The sequence below is a fragment of the Corylus avellana genome, chromosome 2 (genome assembly GCF_965113065.1).
Source record: "Corylus avellana chromosome 2, dhCorAvel1.hap1.2, whole genome shotgun sequence".
Taxonomy (NCBI): domain Eukaryota; kingdom Viridiplantae; phylum Streptophyta; class Magnoliopsida; order Fagales; family Betulaceae; genus Corylus; species Corylus avellana.
Window position 1 is genome coordinate 8,181,324 of NC_142491.1, and position 16,699 is coordinate 8,198,022.

Here is a 16,699-nt window from a genome sequence, read left to right on the forward strand (position 1 = left end):
TTACCGTAAATTCTTTATAAAATGATATAGCAATCCCGTAATACTAATCAAATCGACCAACTAAATAATTAAATTTATTTGTAAATTTTTTTTATTCATACTTAGAATGTAACATAAATTTGAGGTATGCTATTTAGTAAACCCTCGTGTGAATGCTATACAACTATAATAATGTGCCAGTGAAAATTAGTCATTGATTTTTTCTTGTTATAAGCCTCTTTTATCTAATTGCTAATTTTTTCTGTCACATCATTATAATTGTATGAGAGTCTACTAAATAACGTTATTCCATCAAAATTATAATATATTAAGCATCGTTCTTCCAAAATGGAAAGAATAATGAAGATATTTGTAAACCCCATTTGGGATTTTCTTTAGACACTAATTTTTTTTCATGTGAAAAATTTTATTGCTTAGATATATTTCAAATGATAATATATTATTATTTTTAAACTCAATATCAAATTATATTCATTATATAATTTTACCTTAAGAAATATAACTATATATAGATTTTTTTTTATGTTTTTTTTTTTTATCCCCGTCTGAACGATATAGTGGGCGAAGGAGGCCTAAGAGAAGAATCCTATCTATCGTGAAAATCTGAGAGTTCAGCAGAGCTTAAAGACTCAAAGATGGCATGCGTGTCAAGCCCTCCGTCATCCTCATCATCGATGCTTCTTCCAACCGAGTTGCTTCCAAGTCGCTCAGTGAAACCCACTTCGCTTTCTTGGACATGCTCCTTTCCCAAGCTTGGCATCTCCAATACCATCACGCACCCACCTATCCCCACACTCAAAAAGGTATGGAACTCTTGCTAATCCCTCACTTTTTCTCTCTTTTAGGACGATTTGCTTGATCTTTTTACTCTCCAAGAGTCCATTTTAATGACCCATTTCCTTGGTTTTGCTAGAATGTCAGAAATTGTTGAAAACCCAATTTGTAGATAGTGGTTTATGGCACTGGGTATGTATGATGGACTGAATGAATTTTAGCTCAAAACCCAGTTAATTCTTGTAATAAACAAACTCAGTTGGTATCAGAAAAAGAAAACTTGAACCTTTTCGGCATCTCAGTGGTTTTTAAGCTTTGTAGTAGCCCAATGGAGCTTGCCTATTAAACTAGTTAGACGACAGAGTATACATCCTAATTTCATTCTTGTGGAGTAAACAATAAATTGGTGTTGATTTTATAAGGGAAAGCTGCTATTGTGTAGATTAGATGCCGAGAAGAAAATTCTGACTAATGTGGCTTTAATGCTTGTTGAAATTCTTGAGACAATGAATGGCATGATATTTTGAAATGAAAGGTGAATGGTCTGCAAGATGCTGGTCTATGTAGAATCGAACAGATATTGTAGAAAATAGGTTATATCCTTTGTAGTAATCTTGTCAGTATTGTACATCCATAGAAACTCTTTGCTATATGACATAGAAATGTTGTGCTAAGTAGGAAAAGAAACAGCTGATGTTAGATGAATTGCACTATATGGGAGTTGTTTTTTGGACAGGATAAGGTGACAAATTTGACAAGAGGAGGCCATTGCAAATGATGAACAACATCCCACAATTTTGTTATGACAGTTAGTATAACTTATCGTGTTTAAGGTTGTACTTGGAATTAAAAAGAAAGCTAAGGAATTTCCCATTCTATTTTCTAAAAAATTTACACACATATATATATATATTGGATATACTGTATAGTTACACACATGCGCACTCTACAAACACATATCTATATATTGATAGAATGTCCATATGAAAAGAACAACTTTTCAGTTTTCATACACTATTCTTTACTTACCTCCTGGCAAAGAAAGCCTCAAGTGATTTTCATGTTAGAGTAACCCCTAAGAGTAGCTCATTGCATTTATGGAAAATCTTTAGAAAGAGCAATTCTAAGGGTTGAAGAATAAATTTTTTATTTCACTTTTTTGCCTTCACCTTTTCCCTCACTTATAGAACTCATTATGAGATGGGTCACCATGTATTGTTGTTCTTTCATTCCAATGCCTGCTGAGATGAAAAGTATACTCGGAGGTACTCCCGTCGCTGTTCCCAAATATAATTTTAATTTGTTCCTGTTTATTTTTATCACTCAAAGAATTGACCTTTACATATGTTTCTTAGTTGGTGACCGACTTTATCTTCACATTCTAGATCTTTGGCCTGCTTGTTTATTTATCATGGTCTATTTGGAAGCAATTTTGTTTAATAATAAACGCCTTTTTTGCAATTGGAATATGCACCCTAAAACATGTGGAATAGGTCATTAAATTGAAAAAGACATCCACCATCAATGTTTTAGGGAAACTGGAAAGCAAACTTTAGCATGAGTCGTGATCTTCTACGGGATTGCCTCTTTAGAAGTCATTCCTTCTTGTAGTTGGTTCATTCGGATTTCCAGTTGTTAATTGTTAAAATAATTGATGGATTCTACTCTAAATAAGTTGTCTACACTCCAATCTAGCTTAGTAAATAGAAGAAAGCTGCTAACTCACTTGGTGCCTGTAGGATTCTTTCATTCAAGCTGCCTGGACTCGGAGATCTCGAGGCGAGGCTGCTAAAAGACCAAATAAGAAATCATGGAAACAGAGGACAGATATGTACATGAGACCATTTTTACTAAATGTCTTCTTTTCAAAGCGATTTGTCCATGCCAAAGTCATGCACCGGGGTACGAGCAAAGTGATATCTGTTGCTACTACGAACTCCAAGGATCTGAGATTTTCGTTACCATCACTGACTGATCACAATGCCTGCCGGGTTGTAGGGAAGCTGATTGCAGAGAGGTCAAAGGAAGCTGATGTATTTGCGATGTCTTACGAGCCCAGAAAGGATGAGAGAATTGAGGGTAAGCTGGGGATTGTTATTGATACCATTAGAGAGAATGGGATTATGTTTGTTTAAAATATATGCCAGGATTTGGAGTTTCTTTTCACCTGGTGATGCTCTGCCCTCTGCTTGGAAGTTTGTAGGTTCCTTTTAGATGCTTCAACTCTACTTGTGTGAAGGAAATAGAAAATTTGGGGGGGGAGGAGGGGGAGATCACTCCCTTAATGTACTACGTACTTTTGCATAAGCTAAAATCACTTTTGTTATTTTTTTTTAACTGTATTTGAGATTTTTACTTGGTAATTATTTGAGGAGTGGAAGAAGTTGTTCGGTAAAGCAAATGCCAAATTGAATTTGGGGCAAACAAAGAAGGGTGTGGAATACTTTGCCCCCAACTAGAAGGATGCATTGCTGGCCAATGGATATGGCTTTTTAATCCAATACCATTTTATATTTTATAGAATCTGCGCGGTTTAACGAATGTGCATTAGCATCACTTACCATTTTTCCGTTTTGTTAGGCTTAAAATATTTCTTTTAAAAAAATCAAAAATATTTTCAGCTATTTATTTGCAGTTCTTAATAATGGTTTTTTTTTTAAAAAAAAATTATGTGTTCGGCTCGTGTGAAAAATGGTTAAATATTTTTTATATTTTCAAGAGAATAGCCTTCGGAGATGAAATTAAAATTCAGTGTAATTGTATGCGCATATTGCTTGCAATTTAAATAGGCAATTGCGAGAGGAACTTTGTAAGCCCACCTACCCGGGCAGGTGTTTAGGCAAATCTAAGACCTGCTCGGTCAATTATGTCTTGTAAGAAACCCTCTCACAATTGTCTGCCTAGAGTGTGAGAGAACGACTACAAATGAGAAGCAAAAGTAATTTTATGCCTTGTGAAGATTATTTTCCCTGGTCAACTATAAATATTTTAAGATTCACCAATAGTTTATGCCGTACCAAACATTCAAAAATAAGAAGAAAAAAATTTCCAAATAATATGGAGCTTTCCCTTCAATATTTTAGTGAATTCAATGGATGAAAGGGGAGCCCTTCCCTTTATGGTCTAGCCTGCTGTCTTTTGATCCAATAGAGAAAACAACCAGTATGGTTATACTCCTTGCCATGAGCGACCCAAAAAAGGTGAAAAGAGGAAAAGATGGTCGGACAATCGATAAAGGAGCCTTATTGCTGTTACCATATTATTAATAATGATATTAAAAATACAATCACAATAGTAAAGATATAGAGGTACTACAATCTTCTGTAATAAGGAATTAATGGGAGGCAATAACATCCCTAATAGAATACAATCATACGCAGCCAACAATCCATAACCTGAAACAAGAATAACGATATAAATATGTGATCAGCAAGCTGCAGCATTTAGTGGTACAATTTGTTCATTCATATCAAATGTCAAGAACCTGTGTGTGTACAATTTGTTAATTCATATCAAAATGGCAGCTGACCAAAATACCCCTTATCGATACTATGTACCATAATTCTACTAAAGAACTATGAATTACTTTTCCAGCATCGATAGATTTCCAAGTAAGTTGGTCATACTACAATCTTCAATCACTACACTTCACAGGATTGAACCCACTGCTGAAAGGCATTAAAAACAACTTCAAACACAACTACTTTCACATTTATGTCATATTAAAACTCTTTTTTAACCAATAAGCGAAAAGCACCATCTAAAAAGTTTTATCAAACGAACCTATTCACTCTAGTTCACAAGAACCATAGATGTCAAAAAAAAAAATTGGATGAGAAAAAAAAAAAGTCGTTGATTTCAGGGTGAAGAATAGCAAATTTTTAATCATGATCTACCTAGAAGAAGATGACCATTATCAGAATGGATGCTAAAATGTTTTCTTAATCATAGATTATTTCAAAATTGCCTTCAAAGCATGATCAACTTATAATTTCAGTGGCGTGTCTCGGTTCAGATTCTTAGTATTAAACAGAAAATGAACTAAAAAGGCACGTAACTAACCGAGTTCAACCTTTGAAGTGACCTCAGAATGCAAAAACAATGTTATCCAAAAACAAAAATATAGAATTCTTAAAAGTCCAAGATCAAATTTTTACCTCAATAGATATAATGTCTGAAATTTCAGGTAGATATGCAGTACTCAGTCAGCCTGCAAACAAGACACCACATCAATGACAGGAAACAATACACCTGAACGGCTGCATATTGTTCTTCAATTAAAAAAGAAAGTTAAAAGTTTCAAATTTCTTTTTTTTTCTGCAATTCTCGCAGTGTTAAACCGCAATATGCTGCGTTATTGTACTTTGAGTACCTAGTCGTTGTCCTATACATGGAGTACAAGACAATAGTGTTGTGGCTTGGACAAAAGGCTAAGTCAAGAATTGCAAAATAAAAATAGAACTTGGAGAGACATGTTCTCCATAAATTACTGATATATTCAACTTAATTTTTGAGCATTCACAATCCAGTTATTTCAATTAGATATGTTAAATCCAAATTGTCCTGAATAAAAGCCTATTTCTGATTTCTTTTTTTTAGCATGCCAGTAGTACAAAAAAGAGTGATATAACATAAACTTGTTTTTTCACCCAACATATCATGTCTCATGCTTCTCTGAATATTACATACATATGCATGATTATACCCCCTTGCTCATACCAACCATAACTGCTACTGGTACCACAGAAATTAATTTAGTTGTAAAAGAGTAATGCTATAGACTACATTTTATCCCACAGATATTCCACAATGCTGATGTGACAGTCTCAACCAACTCTTAGCTTCTTCTTTTTAACAAGGACTAAACCAAGGGTTGGTTAAGATTGCCAAGTCAGTATTGGAAAATATTTGTGATATAAAAATATAGTTTCTAGCATTACTTTATTAATTGTTAATGTTTTATATGGACTTCGATTTCAGAAACTATAGTAAAGCTAAATTTACATCATATTGGGCATACGTTTCCATAACTATATTTACAAAAAGCACACGGATGTAAGTATTGAGACTATACAAGCCCCATTTACAGCACTAATAAACTCTCTTTCCAGATTTTAGTTTCCTTCCAAAACAGAGTCTAAGTAGATTGAACTTCCACAAAGCACATCTATGGTGCTTTACCTTCTCATTTTTAGAGGTGAAAACAGCTTTAACAGACTCAAAAACCTCTTCAATAGGCCTTGCAGCATCAATCTGGGGATGAAGGCACAACATCAGTAGTTGGATGAACATCCAGAAAGATTGACAAAATAAAAATATTGAAGTTGGAACATCAAGAAAAAATTACCTTTCGAACCTTTCCCCTCGAATCATAATGCTCAATCACAGGGAGACTAGACTCCAAGAAAACCTTAAACCGCTTCCTAATTGTTTCAATGTTATCATCTTCCCTTCCCTTCATTATGCAGAAAAAGGATAAGAACAGAATAAAATATTAATATCCAGGGGAAAAAACTCAGGAAAAGATACAATTAGACCAAAGAAGGATATTAACTCCAAGAGATACAGAGAGAGAAAGACAAAGGTAACCTGGTTCCTACTCAAAAGCCGCCTCTCCATCTCTTCTTCTGAACAATCAAAAAACAAGACAAAAGCTGGCTCGATTTTTGTCTGCATAACACATAACCATCACACATTATGGCACTTAAAAAGAAAGGCATCATGCAATAGTAGTTTCATATAAATATCAACTAAAGAATCTATTCAGAGAGAGCTACTCCAAACAGAGAAAGTCTTCTACAACAAGCAAAATCAAAATAAAGAAGAAAGACTTGTGCAGAGGGCTTACGACATCCTCAAATGCCGCTCGATTTTCCTCATTACGAGGAAAACCATCAATAAGAAACTTGTCATTACCACATTCCTCGATTGCTCGTTGGAGAAGCTTAATGGTTACCTCTGATGGAACAATCTTTCCTTCTTTAATCATGTTCTGAATCATGGTACTGTAAGACCATATGAGAAACTGTTAAAACTGTTAATTACTATCCTAAAGAGCAGAAAAAAAAAAAAAAAGCAACATTATAGAATATTCGATATCCAAGTCAAAATTCTAAGCAGAACCATACTAAAAATAATAAATAATAATGATAAAGAAAAAAGACATTCGAAGCAGTGCACAAACAGTCATCCAATTGTAATGTCCGCATGCAGCACAAAAGACCTGATGAACCAATGAAGCATGCCCAACAACAAAAAATACTGGTCGATGGAACATAGTGGGCAAAGCCACAACACAAAATTGCAAAAACTATCTTGTTAACATATGAATCATTTCCTAGCAATGAGGATGGCAATAGGTGGATTTGGGAGAGAGAGCTCCTTTCCAACCCCAAACCCCAAGGGAATCATGCAAAAACAATAAACCATTTCCTGACTGATGAGTCACAGCAGTAAACAATTTTGAAAGATGAAGATACAACATTGAAAGACTTCGTGCCTAGATAAATGGTCACCATAAAGCTGGCTCTCTCTTCTTCTTTTTTTATGTATGAAGGTAATCATGCTAAACATACAGTTGCTCGATGGATAATTAGCTGAGGGAATAAAAATCTAATGGGAATAGTTCAATAGATAGTAATTCATATAAATTGTACCCATTTTCAGAACCAGATTTGATTTCTGCCCGGAGAAGATCACCAGCACTGAGATGGGTATAACCAAAGTGTTGAACAATATTTGCACATTGGGTACCCTTTCCACTGCCTGGGCCACCTGGCCAATCAAAAGAATCAAGAAATCGATTTAGAAAGGTCTACAAGAAGTTTGTTACAGAAATAGAAGGAAGACGACTGGCTGGAAACAAAAGAAACAAGGAAAATAAAATAAAAACTTATTGCCTTATTCAAGCTAACACCTTCTTTGAAAGGAACTAATAAGACCGTTCCCTGTGACTTTTTCCATTATTTTAGGAGCCATTGGCAGTAGGAAATGAGAATCACAATTTAAGCTTTGGATCAAAAAAGAGAGTTTTAACAAATCTAATTGATCCAACAGTTGACTAACCACTCTTTCTCAATGAGGAGGTTCATTGTTGAAATGGCCAAATTTCCAATGAGGAGGTTCATTGTTGAAATGGCCAAATTTCCACTTCAATTATTGTTAATGTTGAAAAGTAAAGGCCAAACTATTAGAGAAGCATATAGTGTCATTATAAAATGTCAAATCTTAGCATTATGGTCATTTGCAGTTATGGATAAAATCTTAAAAAAAATATACTAAGTCAAAAGTACACAAACTATTTCTTCTTTCAAAATGTAGGAGAATTTCTAGCCAAGAAAGATATTGATTTCCAATGTAAAGCCATCCAAAGCCTCAAAGTTCTGAAGTTCACTAAATTTATATCTAGCCAATAATAGAATGACCTGCATCACCCCTATATGGGGAAGGAGAGGCATCTCAGGATCCAAACTAAATACATTCACAGGCATTAATATAAGACTAAAATGAGTTCTGGCCCAAGAAGCAGTTTCTTCACCACCAAAAATGGAGTGAAGGGTGAGGTTATGGATTTCAAACTCATGGGGGGCTTATGCAATTTACCCAGATAAATAAATATATATAATCAAGATCCTAGTCCAAAATATTCAAGGATCTCCAATGAAAGTGCAATTCTTATTCTCTAGTCATGTTTCATATCATGTAGAAATCATAGTCTAACCATAAATTTAGAACAGAAAGATGACTTAATCAGTCAGAAAGGCTCATGTATCTATTTATTTGATGTTTCAAGAAAAATGCCAGGTCAGGACTTTTATAGTTCTTTTGTGCTTCCAGCACCGTGCTTCTCCAGAAATCTGACCAGGTGAGAAAGTGTTTCTTTTCTTTTCTTTCCTTTTTTTGGGTGAGTGGGGTGTGTGTGGGTGTGTGTGTGTGTTGGGGGGGGGGGGGGGGGGGGGGGGTGTCGCGTTGTTGTGAAAGATTTATTTAAATTTTGAAATACCTAACTGAATATCCAATACAAGCAGAAACCTTGAGAGTCTAAATAAGCTATAGGAAAGATCAATAACTAAAACACTTTGAGCAAGGTGCTGACCTAAGACAAAAACAACTGTAGGCTTCTTTTCAGCTATGCTTCCATTAGCCTCCTGCAGTTGAATAAATGTGTCATATTAAATAATGTATATCCTACTACTAAAAAAGATTTCAGTGTTAAGAGAAGTTCCATGCGGACCAGCTATCTTTTAGCCAATCATAGAAAACTTGTTTGAAGGCACACATAGACCACAGATGTTTCATCAGCACAAGTCTATAACCAAATTCCAAAAGAAATCCCACAACAGCCAGTAGCTACAAAATCAATGGGATACCTTGTTTGCAGCTTCAACAGCAGTTCCCATGAGCACCAACTAAATTGTTTTTGAATATGCTATCTGCATAAGCAAATATTGCAGTCAAATAAACAAATACAAAAAATCTAATGTCTATTGCTACATAACAGAATTAACTATTAGCTGATCTCAACTTGGTTAAGAAATTTCTATGTTTTTTTTTTTTCTTTTTAATATGGCAGTATACAAAAACACACAAATATTTTTGTATGTATTAGTGCACATATGTATCTATATACAAACATATATTCACACATACATGTCTGTATATGTCTATAAATTTATTATGCATGTTAGTTTATATATATATATATATATATATATATATATATATATATATATATATATATATATATATATATATATTTAATAATTACATGTGTGCCATGCCAGTCCTAGTGGAGCTACAAAGCTCCATCCAACATCCAAACGCAGTGCAAGAGTTAAATGCAGCCAAGCAGATCAACTAACGTATTGTATCAGATCTATATAAACAAAGGATCTTTTACGTTTGTTCTCTGCCAAAACGACTATATCCAATTAATAACAAGAAATTCACTTTGATCCTCATGATTCATGCATAATTCAGATCTTCCAAATAGCAAAAAGCCAGATCATTCCATTCAAAACCAGCACTCATTAAAATCTCCACAGATCCACCATTCACTAACCACAATGTTCCACTTTTTAGCAACGTAGAAGCAAATAAAGCACACGGCTTGACAATTTTCAAAGTTCCTTACTTTTCCCGCTGTTTTCTCGGAAACCAAACGGGAGCGAAATCAAAAGATCCAATCACAAATGCAAAACCAGAGGAATGCAAGATCAAAAATCCAACCAAAAGAAAGTGCTACACAAATTAACTGAATTTCGCAAAGTTCAAAGAGATCAAAGCCTTAGAGATATTGAAGCTCTTACCGAGAGCGGCCGAACAAGAGAGATCTGAGGGGGAGACACGGTTCAGAATGAGGCCGCGCGCCTTAAATAGAGGCGTTTGGAGCTCAGAACTGATTATCAAAGGAAAGAAAATCTGTGACCGTAATTTGAGCGTTTTGATCGGTGGGGGGTAGATTTGGGAATTTCATGTAAATCATACGCCGTACGCGGTTCGCGACTTTGCGTAATTGTAACGGCTAAAACCCCTCTCAGATCCCGAAGACTTTTGAGTATGTCCTAAGCTAAACTTAGCCGACTTTGACTAGGGTCGTCGGTCGTCCACTAATAATTATACATGGTGTAGCCATCAGGGGGTTCCAAAAAACATCCTCTCCACTTCGCTTCATCTTTTGATTTAAATTAAATTTTCAATATTATTTAATAGTATATATGTAATATATTATTACATCATTTAAAATTTTTAAAAAATGCACTATTATTTGCACTAGTAAATATTATAAAATTTAATTTCGACCATAAAATATCTAATGCCATCCGCAAACAAGTTTCGAGCTCGTTGGTACAGTAAATTTGCCTCTTGTCAGAATCCCTCTTAATATATTCAAAGCAGCATTGATGTAGTGCCAAAGCTGATGTTGCATTAGGGCTGACATGACAGCCTATTTGGATGACATGTGGCGCATGATGTGTGCAGAAAACATGTCAATGCATGGATGACATGTGAAATTAGAGTGGCGGAGTGTGGCCGTGTGGGTGGAGTAGCAAAAAATTATGGCGGAGCATATAGGCATGTGGAGGCTTCAATGGGAGTGTTCTTTGTGGCATTGGTACAAGCGTTTTTGAATCCTTCGATCATGTGGCCACTGACTCAATAAATAGATCATGGCAGAGTGTGGCTGCATTGATAAAATCTTCGGGCACCGCGTGGCAACTTAGATGGAATTGGTCACGTCGACTCTGGATAGATCGTCTTTACAGGTTTCGATTGGTGTAGTGATCACCGAATCGAAACGATGCTTGGAAGAAAGAGATCTGAATAGGTCAAAACTAATGTAATTGCAAGAGAAACTGATGGGGCCGGGGAGAATGCTGGAAAAATGAATAAGAATAGTGGGTAAGGTGCATGATTTAGAATTTAAACTTTGATACCATGTTAAGAATAAGACTGTATGTTGAATTACCGTATAAATAGAGGATGAGCCTCTATATAGAGGCAAGCTAATTTACTCACACATACAAAAACTCATGTGGAATCATAATATTAATATATAACCTAACAAAGGTGTTGGAAGATGTGTCAAGGACTTGGATATGGGTTCCAAGTTAATCAACCCAAAAACTAAAAATGAATTAGGGAGAAAAGAAACAAGGACAGAAAGCAAGAAAGAAAAAGAATTCAATTCCCTGTAAAAGATCTTTCTGGGGTCGATTCTTCTTGGCTTCCACCCTTATTTATTGTTTGGTAAGATTGGAATATGTGCACTGCATCCTCTTGCAACGGTAGGGAGTTGGTCCACTTTGGATGAACAGAAGGAGAAAGGACCACAGATGTCAAGTAGAGAGTACTTGGCACTTGGAAATTCTTTTTGCAAGTGAGAGACTACTTTTTGTCCTCCTTTTTCTCATATAAAATCCAGATGAATAATGCAATAAGCCATACATCATCAAACTTCACAGAATTATCAAGTTGGGAATGAGAACAATATTATATATAAGTGGAATATTTTACCTGAAAGAGCAACTTTCTTATCTTAGAGAAAATTATAGTAGCTTTTACCAAATCTTCTTAAACAATGTCCTACCAAGACTTAAAGAAATAAGATTTGGATCCATATTCTTAACCACCTGCTTAACCCTTTTTGTTGTAACCTCTTTAATGAGTGATTCTCTATGTGCATCAAAGATACATGCTTCTTTCTATTTTGCTTGCATCTCAAATTTGTATTTTCCATCCACCCTTAATTAAAATAAAATAAAATAAAATAAAAAACCAGTGTTAAATGGTAGTTTACAGATTCGATATTTTAACTAATTTCTTGCTCATCTCTTTCGATTTTTCGTTAGATTATGCAAATCACATGTTTTTGTATAAAAACTTGGAAAAAATGTAAAATCAGTCTTTGTAATTTATCTGATTTGCAATTAACTCTATGTGGTATCAAAATGAACTCAAAGGTCCCTGATTTATTTCAAAAAAATAATTTAGTCCTTACAGTCAAATTATATTCACTAACTTAACAGACCCAATAAATTAAATAAAAACACTTGTCATATTTAAATAAGTGTCACACTAATGGAATCTGTTAAATTAGCAGACAGAATTTGATAGTAAGAACTAAGTTTTTTTTTTTTTTTTTTTTGTGTGTGTGTGCATACCTTAGGCACTTTTGAGTTCATTTTAATACCATAGAGATTAGGTAAACCAAAGGAAATACTTTTACATTTTTCCCTAAAAACTTTGTTTATACAATTTCTCATGCATGTGCATCAAACGTCATATAGACACATATATGATCATCATGATTTTATCAAAGCATGACGTTGTGTTTGTTTTTCAATTAGAATTCAAGCACATGAATTAGAATCACATGTATTGTTCGGACATATATAGTCTGTAATAGAAATATGGAGATTTATGGTGATATTGCTAAAGAAGGTTTACGTTGAATTTTCCTAGTCTTTTTCTTCTTTATTTTTTGAAGGGAATTTTCTAGTAGTTACGGTTTTTCTTGCAGTAGAATAAACTGTATTGATTTAATGCTTAAGCAATAATAAATGCTATTTTAATTAATTAGCCCTAGCTAGGAAGTCTTATTTAATAATTAAATGGAAAGCTACTTATAGGTCAAGTGGCTTTCTATTTCTCTGTCTCTCTCTCTCTACACATTTTTCGCACTTACCCTTAATCTCCCATGTGCGATACATAATCCCATCCAACTACAAACCAGATTCAAAAAGCCCATTCCATTAGCTGAGGGCAATAAAATAGATCAATTTTGTAAAAAATATTTTGCACATAGAATGCTCAAATTTTTCTAAACTATCATTTAAAAAAAAAAAAAAAACTCTCAAACTACCATTTTGTGACATTTGACCCCTCAAAATTCTGTTTCGTAGCGATTTGACATATATCCATTAGATGTTGACATTAAAATGGACATAAAATGGCATACACGACTTATATGTGCATATTTTAGACTTGAAACACTCAAATTGTTTTGATTTTGAAGAAACAAATAGCAAAAGAGAGGGGCCCTCTCCCCCCCCCCCCCCCCCCCCCCCCTTCTCTAAAATCAAAGAAATCCAGGCATTTAAAGTCTAAAATATGCCCATATAAGTCTTGCATGCCATTTTTTGTTCATTTTAATGCCAACATCTAATGGATGGCCAAATCGAAACGAAACGGTAGTTTTAGGGGCCCAAGTGTTACAAAATGATAGTTTAGGTCAATATGAGAATTTCAAGTCCTCACATGCAAAAAAATTTCATATATTTGAACACTCTCAACTAACAGAAGGGGTTTTTTTTTAATGAAATAATAGTTTGAGAGGGTTATCGTGAAGGTTTAGACAAGTAAGTGGAAAGAGGTGTTATTTTATTTGTGGGGGGGGGGGGGAGTATTTAGGATTATTCTATATCCCGTTGTTAGGATTATGAGCTTCCAAAAATGTTATTATGTACTTAATAAGTAGTTTTTATTAAATGAAGAGTTCCGATCCAAAAGTCACATTGTACTACTAAATGAAACCCCCCCATTTGAAAGGTTGAAAGGGCATGATTCCATCTTAAAAAATGTGAGTATGTACTTAATAAGTAGTTTTTATTAAAAGACATATAAACTTATGAAGAGTTCCGATCCAAAAGTCACATTGTACTACTAAATGAAACCCCCCATTTGAAAGGTTGGAAGGGCATGATTCCATCTTAAAAAATGTGAGTACATAGAGTTATGTGATAATTCCTCTTATTTTTATTATTTTATATTATTAGTGTGATGTCTCACATCGTCTAGGTATGGAGATGGAGATGTACTTATATGTATACTTATGTCATTCATGACAACTACGCGTTTTAAAGTCGTGATGATCATAATCTCATCAAAACTCCGTAGTTAAGCGAGCTTATATAAGAGTAGTATCAAGATAGGTGACCTCCTGAGAAGTTTGGTTCGAGGGAGCCAAAAGCAGACAATATTGTGTGTCAATGGAGGTGGGGTGTACAAATGGTATCAGAGTCATTGCCCAGCTTGAGATGGGGGGACGTGCACAAGCCCATGAAGGTCATTAGCGAACACTTGTTGTGACGCCAAGAATAGGCTAATCCCATGAGAGTCGTTAGCGGGAATGCTGGGTCCTAAAAGGGGGTGATTGTGACCTTTCACATCGCCTAGGTATGAAAATAGCGATGTGCTTATATATATACTTACACCCAAACAACACGTTTTAAAGTCGTGATGGCCATAATCTCATCAGAATTCTGCAATTAAGCGAGCTTATGCAAAAGTAGTATCAAGATCCATCAGAACTCTGCAATTAAGCGAGCTTATGCGAGAGTAGTATTAGGATGAGTGACCTCCTGAGAAGTCTCATTTGGGAGAACTAAAAGCGGACAATATTGTTTGTCAATGAGGTGGGGTGTTACAATAAGCATGTTACTTCTTGTAACATTGTTTGAAAATTTCTTCTTTTGATGTTCACATATTATTACCCTTCAAAATAGTTTCTTAAAAAATTCTCATTATCTCTCCTTTGTTTCCCACTTCTTCTTAAAATAGTACTTTTCACATCATTTGAGAAGGATTTTGGAACACCTAGCAGCCCTCTTTTATTTATAGTTCATGCATTTTTTTTTTCTCGATATTATATTTCATAATAATATTATTAAATTATAGTTTACTAAGATCACATTCTACCCATTTGTTTTGAGTAAATTTTTTATTTTTTGTTCAATACAATAGCCTTTTGATTTTTTAGAGATGATTCTTTTATTGGATAGTTGCTCTTGCACCTTTTGTTGAAGATGGAACTAAAGTTACTAAAATGAAATTATTCATGCAACCTTTAAAATATGTGTGTTTATTTAATGCATTGTAGCCCTTCAAATGCTCTTCAATTCACATGTTCAAATGAGTACCAACCTTTCGAATTTAGTTTGGAACCTCATAATTTAAACAATGGGACTATATTAAAAGAACGCATTTCACTTATGAGCTATCTTACCTTATCAAATGCTCGTTAGCTTTTAAAAAAAATAATTAAAAAAATTGCCTGCATTCTTTTTTATATTTCCAAGGATAGTAATAAATGCCTTTTTTCTCTCAACTATTAATATCTCCTCAAGTAAATGACTATGTTACCCTTTTAATTAACTAGGCCTAAGGATGGATAGAATTTCTTAAATGTATTTTTGCTCTCCACCATCAATCTCTCTTCAAAGATGTGCCCGGTCAAGCAGAGAATGAGAAGGAACAGTAAAGAAGGAAGAAGAAGAAGGGCCAAGCAGAGAAGAAGAAGAAACGATCAAAAAAGAAGAGGAGCAGGAGTAGGGGCTGGAGAAGGAAGAGGTGGGGCTAAGGGCAAGAGAACCAAAAATTTACCTGTAGAAAAAAAAAATTCCAAATTTTATTTGTAGGGGCGGGCGCCTTTGCCCACCCCTTTAATATCGGCCACTGCTAGCAACCCTTGGGGCGACCAATGGTGGTGGTGATGTCCCCCTTGCCACCCCAGAGGGTTGGGGTGGCTTGAGGCCACCTATGGGTTGGCCGCAAGCCACTTCAACACACTCTGGGGTTGGCTTCCCCCCACCCCAAAAGCAAACAAGTGGTGGCCAAACCACCATTATTTTAGAGTTAAGTTTTGTTAAAGGGCACGTATGGTTTTTCAATGGATAAAATGAGGTTATTTTGGAAAGTTTTTGGTAAAAAATGTCACGTGCAAGGCACGTGACCACTTCTTTCATCCAATATAATCAATGATGTTGACAAATGGGTGTTTTTGACACAAAATGATAATTTGGTATATCCAAATGTCACACTAGTCAATTCGTTAAAAACTAAAAACTAGGGGGGAGGGGGGTGGAATGCTAAATTAGCTCTTGGGGTTTAACTCTTCTACAACTAGGGTTTAAAAACTAACAAAGCACTCGCCATAGTAATCCTACCTGACAAATAACTCCCTACAATTAACTTCGATTTGAAATTCTAACTAAACTCATTAATGTGCCACATCATTACCAATAGAAAATAGACATGTGTCCCTTACGATGAGTCACTAGCAAAATGCAATGTTGAATTTGACACGTAAATTTTTAACGCTAACAAATATAAAAATAAAAAATAAAAACGATAAAAAAATAGTAGAAAAAGAAAGTAAGAGATGTAGGGTGGTCAACTACTCCCAAATTGGACTAAGAGGGTAGCCAAATTTAGGGGTGGCACAATAACCTCCAAGCCTTTTGGGTGGTTCCGCCACCCCTCTAGCTGAATATATGAGTGGTTGAACCACCCCAAGCCTTTGTAAATTGCCGAACCACCCCCAGATTTAACCAAAGGAGGTAGCCAAACAACCCTCAAGGTCATGGAAGTGATTTGACCACTCTCAGATTCAGCCAAAGAAGATGGTTGAACTACCCTAAAGCCT

The 16,699-nt window shown here is 35.0% G+C and overlaps 2 protein-coding genes across 2 annotated transcripts; one reads left to right on the top strand and one right to left on the bottom strand.

Annotated features, from left to right (window-relative positions):
- Positions 1–555: 555 nt before the first annotated feature.
- Positions 556–3,222, top strand: LOC132163073 (Ribosomal L18p/L5e family protein). The gene is made up of 2 exons (XM_059573273.2): positions 556–803; positions 2,514–3,222. Exons 1-2 carry the CDS (start codon positions 636–638, stop codon positions 2,907–2,909), a joined length of 564 nt encoding a protein of 187 aa, XP_059429256.1. The 5' UTR covers positions 556–635; the 3' UTR covers positions 2,910–3,222.
- A 779-nt stretch (positions 3,223–4,001) lies between these two features.
- Positions 4,002–10,320, bottom strand: LOC132168020 (UMP-CMP kinase 3). The gene is made up of 10 exons (XM_059579088.2): positions 10,083–10,320; positions 9,144–9,206; positions 8,870–8,921; positions 7,431–7,548; positions 6,623–6,779; positions 6,364–6,444; positions 6,122–6,229; positions 5,956–6,027; positions 4,932–4,984; positions 4,002–4,169 (listed from the first exon to the last, which is right to left on the bottom strand). Exons 2-9 carry the CDS (start codon positions 9,171–9,173, stop codon positions 4,976–4,978), a joined length of 627 nt encoding a protein of 208 aa, XP_059435071.1. The 5' UTR covers positions 9,174–9,206; positions 10,083–10,320; the 3' UTR covers positions 4,002–4,169; positions 4,932–4,975.
- Between the last annotated feature and the right edge of the window lie 6,379 nt (positions 10,321–16,699).

Coding starts and splice junctions, on each gene's coding strand:
- LOC132168020 (XM_059579088.2), bottom strand. CDS start 9,173: ATGGGAACTGCTGTTGAAGCTGCAAACAAG. Junction 8,922..9,143: donor CTGTTGAAGCTGCAAACAAG/GTATCCCATTGA, acceptor ATTCAACTGCAG/GAGGCTAATGGAAGCATAGC. Junction 6,230..6,363: donor GGCTTTTGAGTAGGAACCAG/GTTACCTTTGTC, acceptor TGCATAATGAAG/GGAAGGGAAGATGATAACAT.
- LOC132163073 (XM_059573273.2), top strand. CDS start 636: ATGGCATGCGTGTCAAGCCCTCCGTCATCCTCATCATCGATGCTTCTT. Junction 804..2,513: donor CTATCCCCACACTCAAAAAG/GTATGGAACTCT, acceptor TGGTGCCTGTAG/GATTCTTTCATTCAAGCTGC.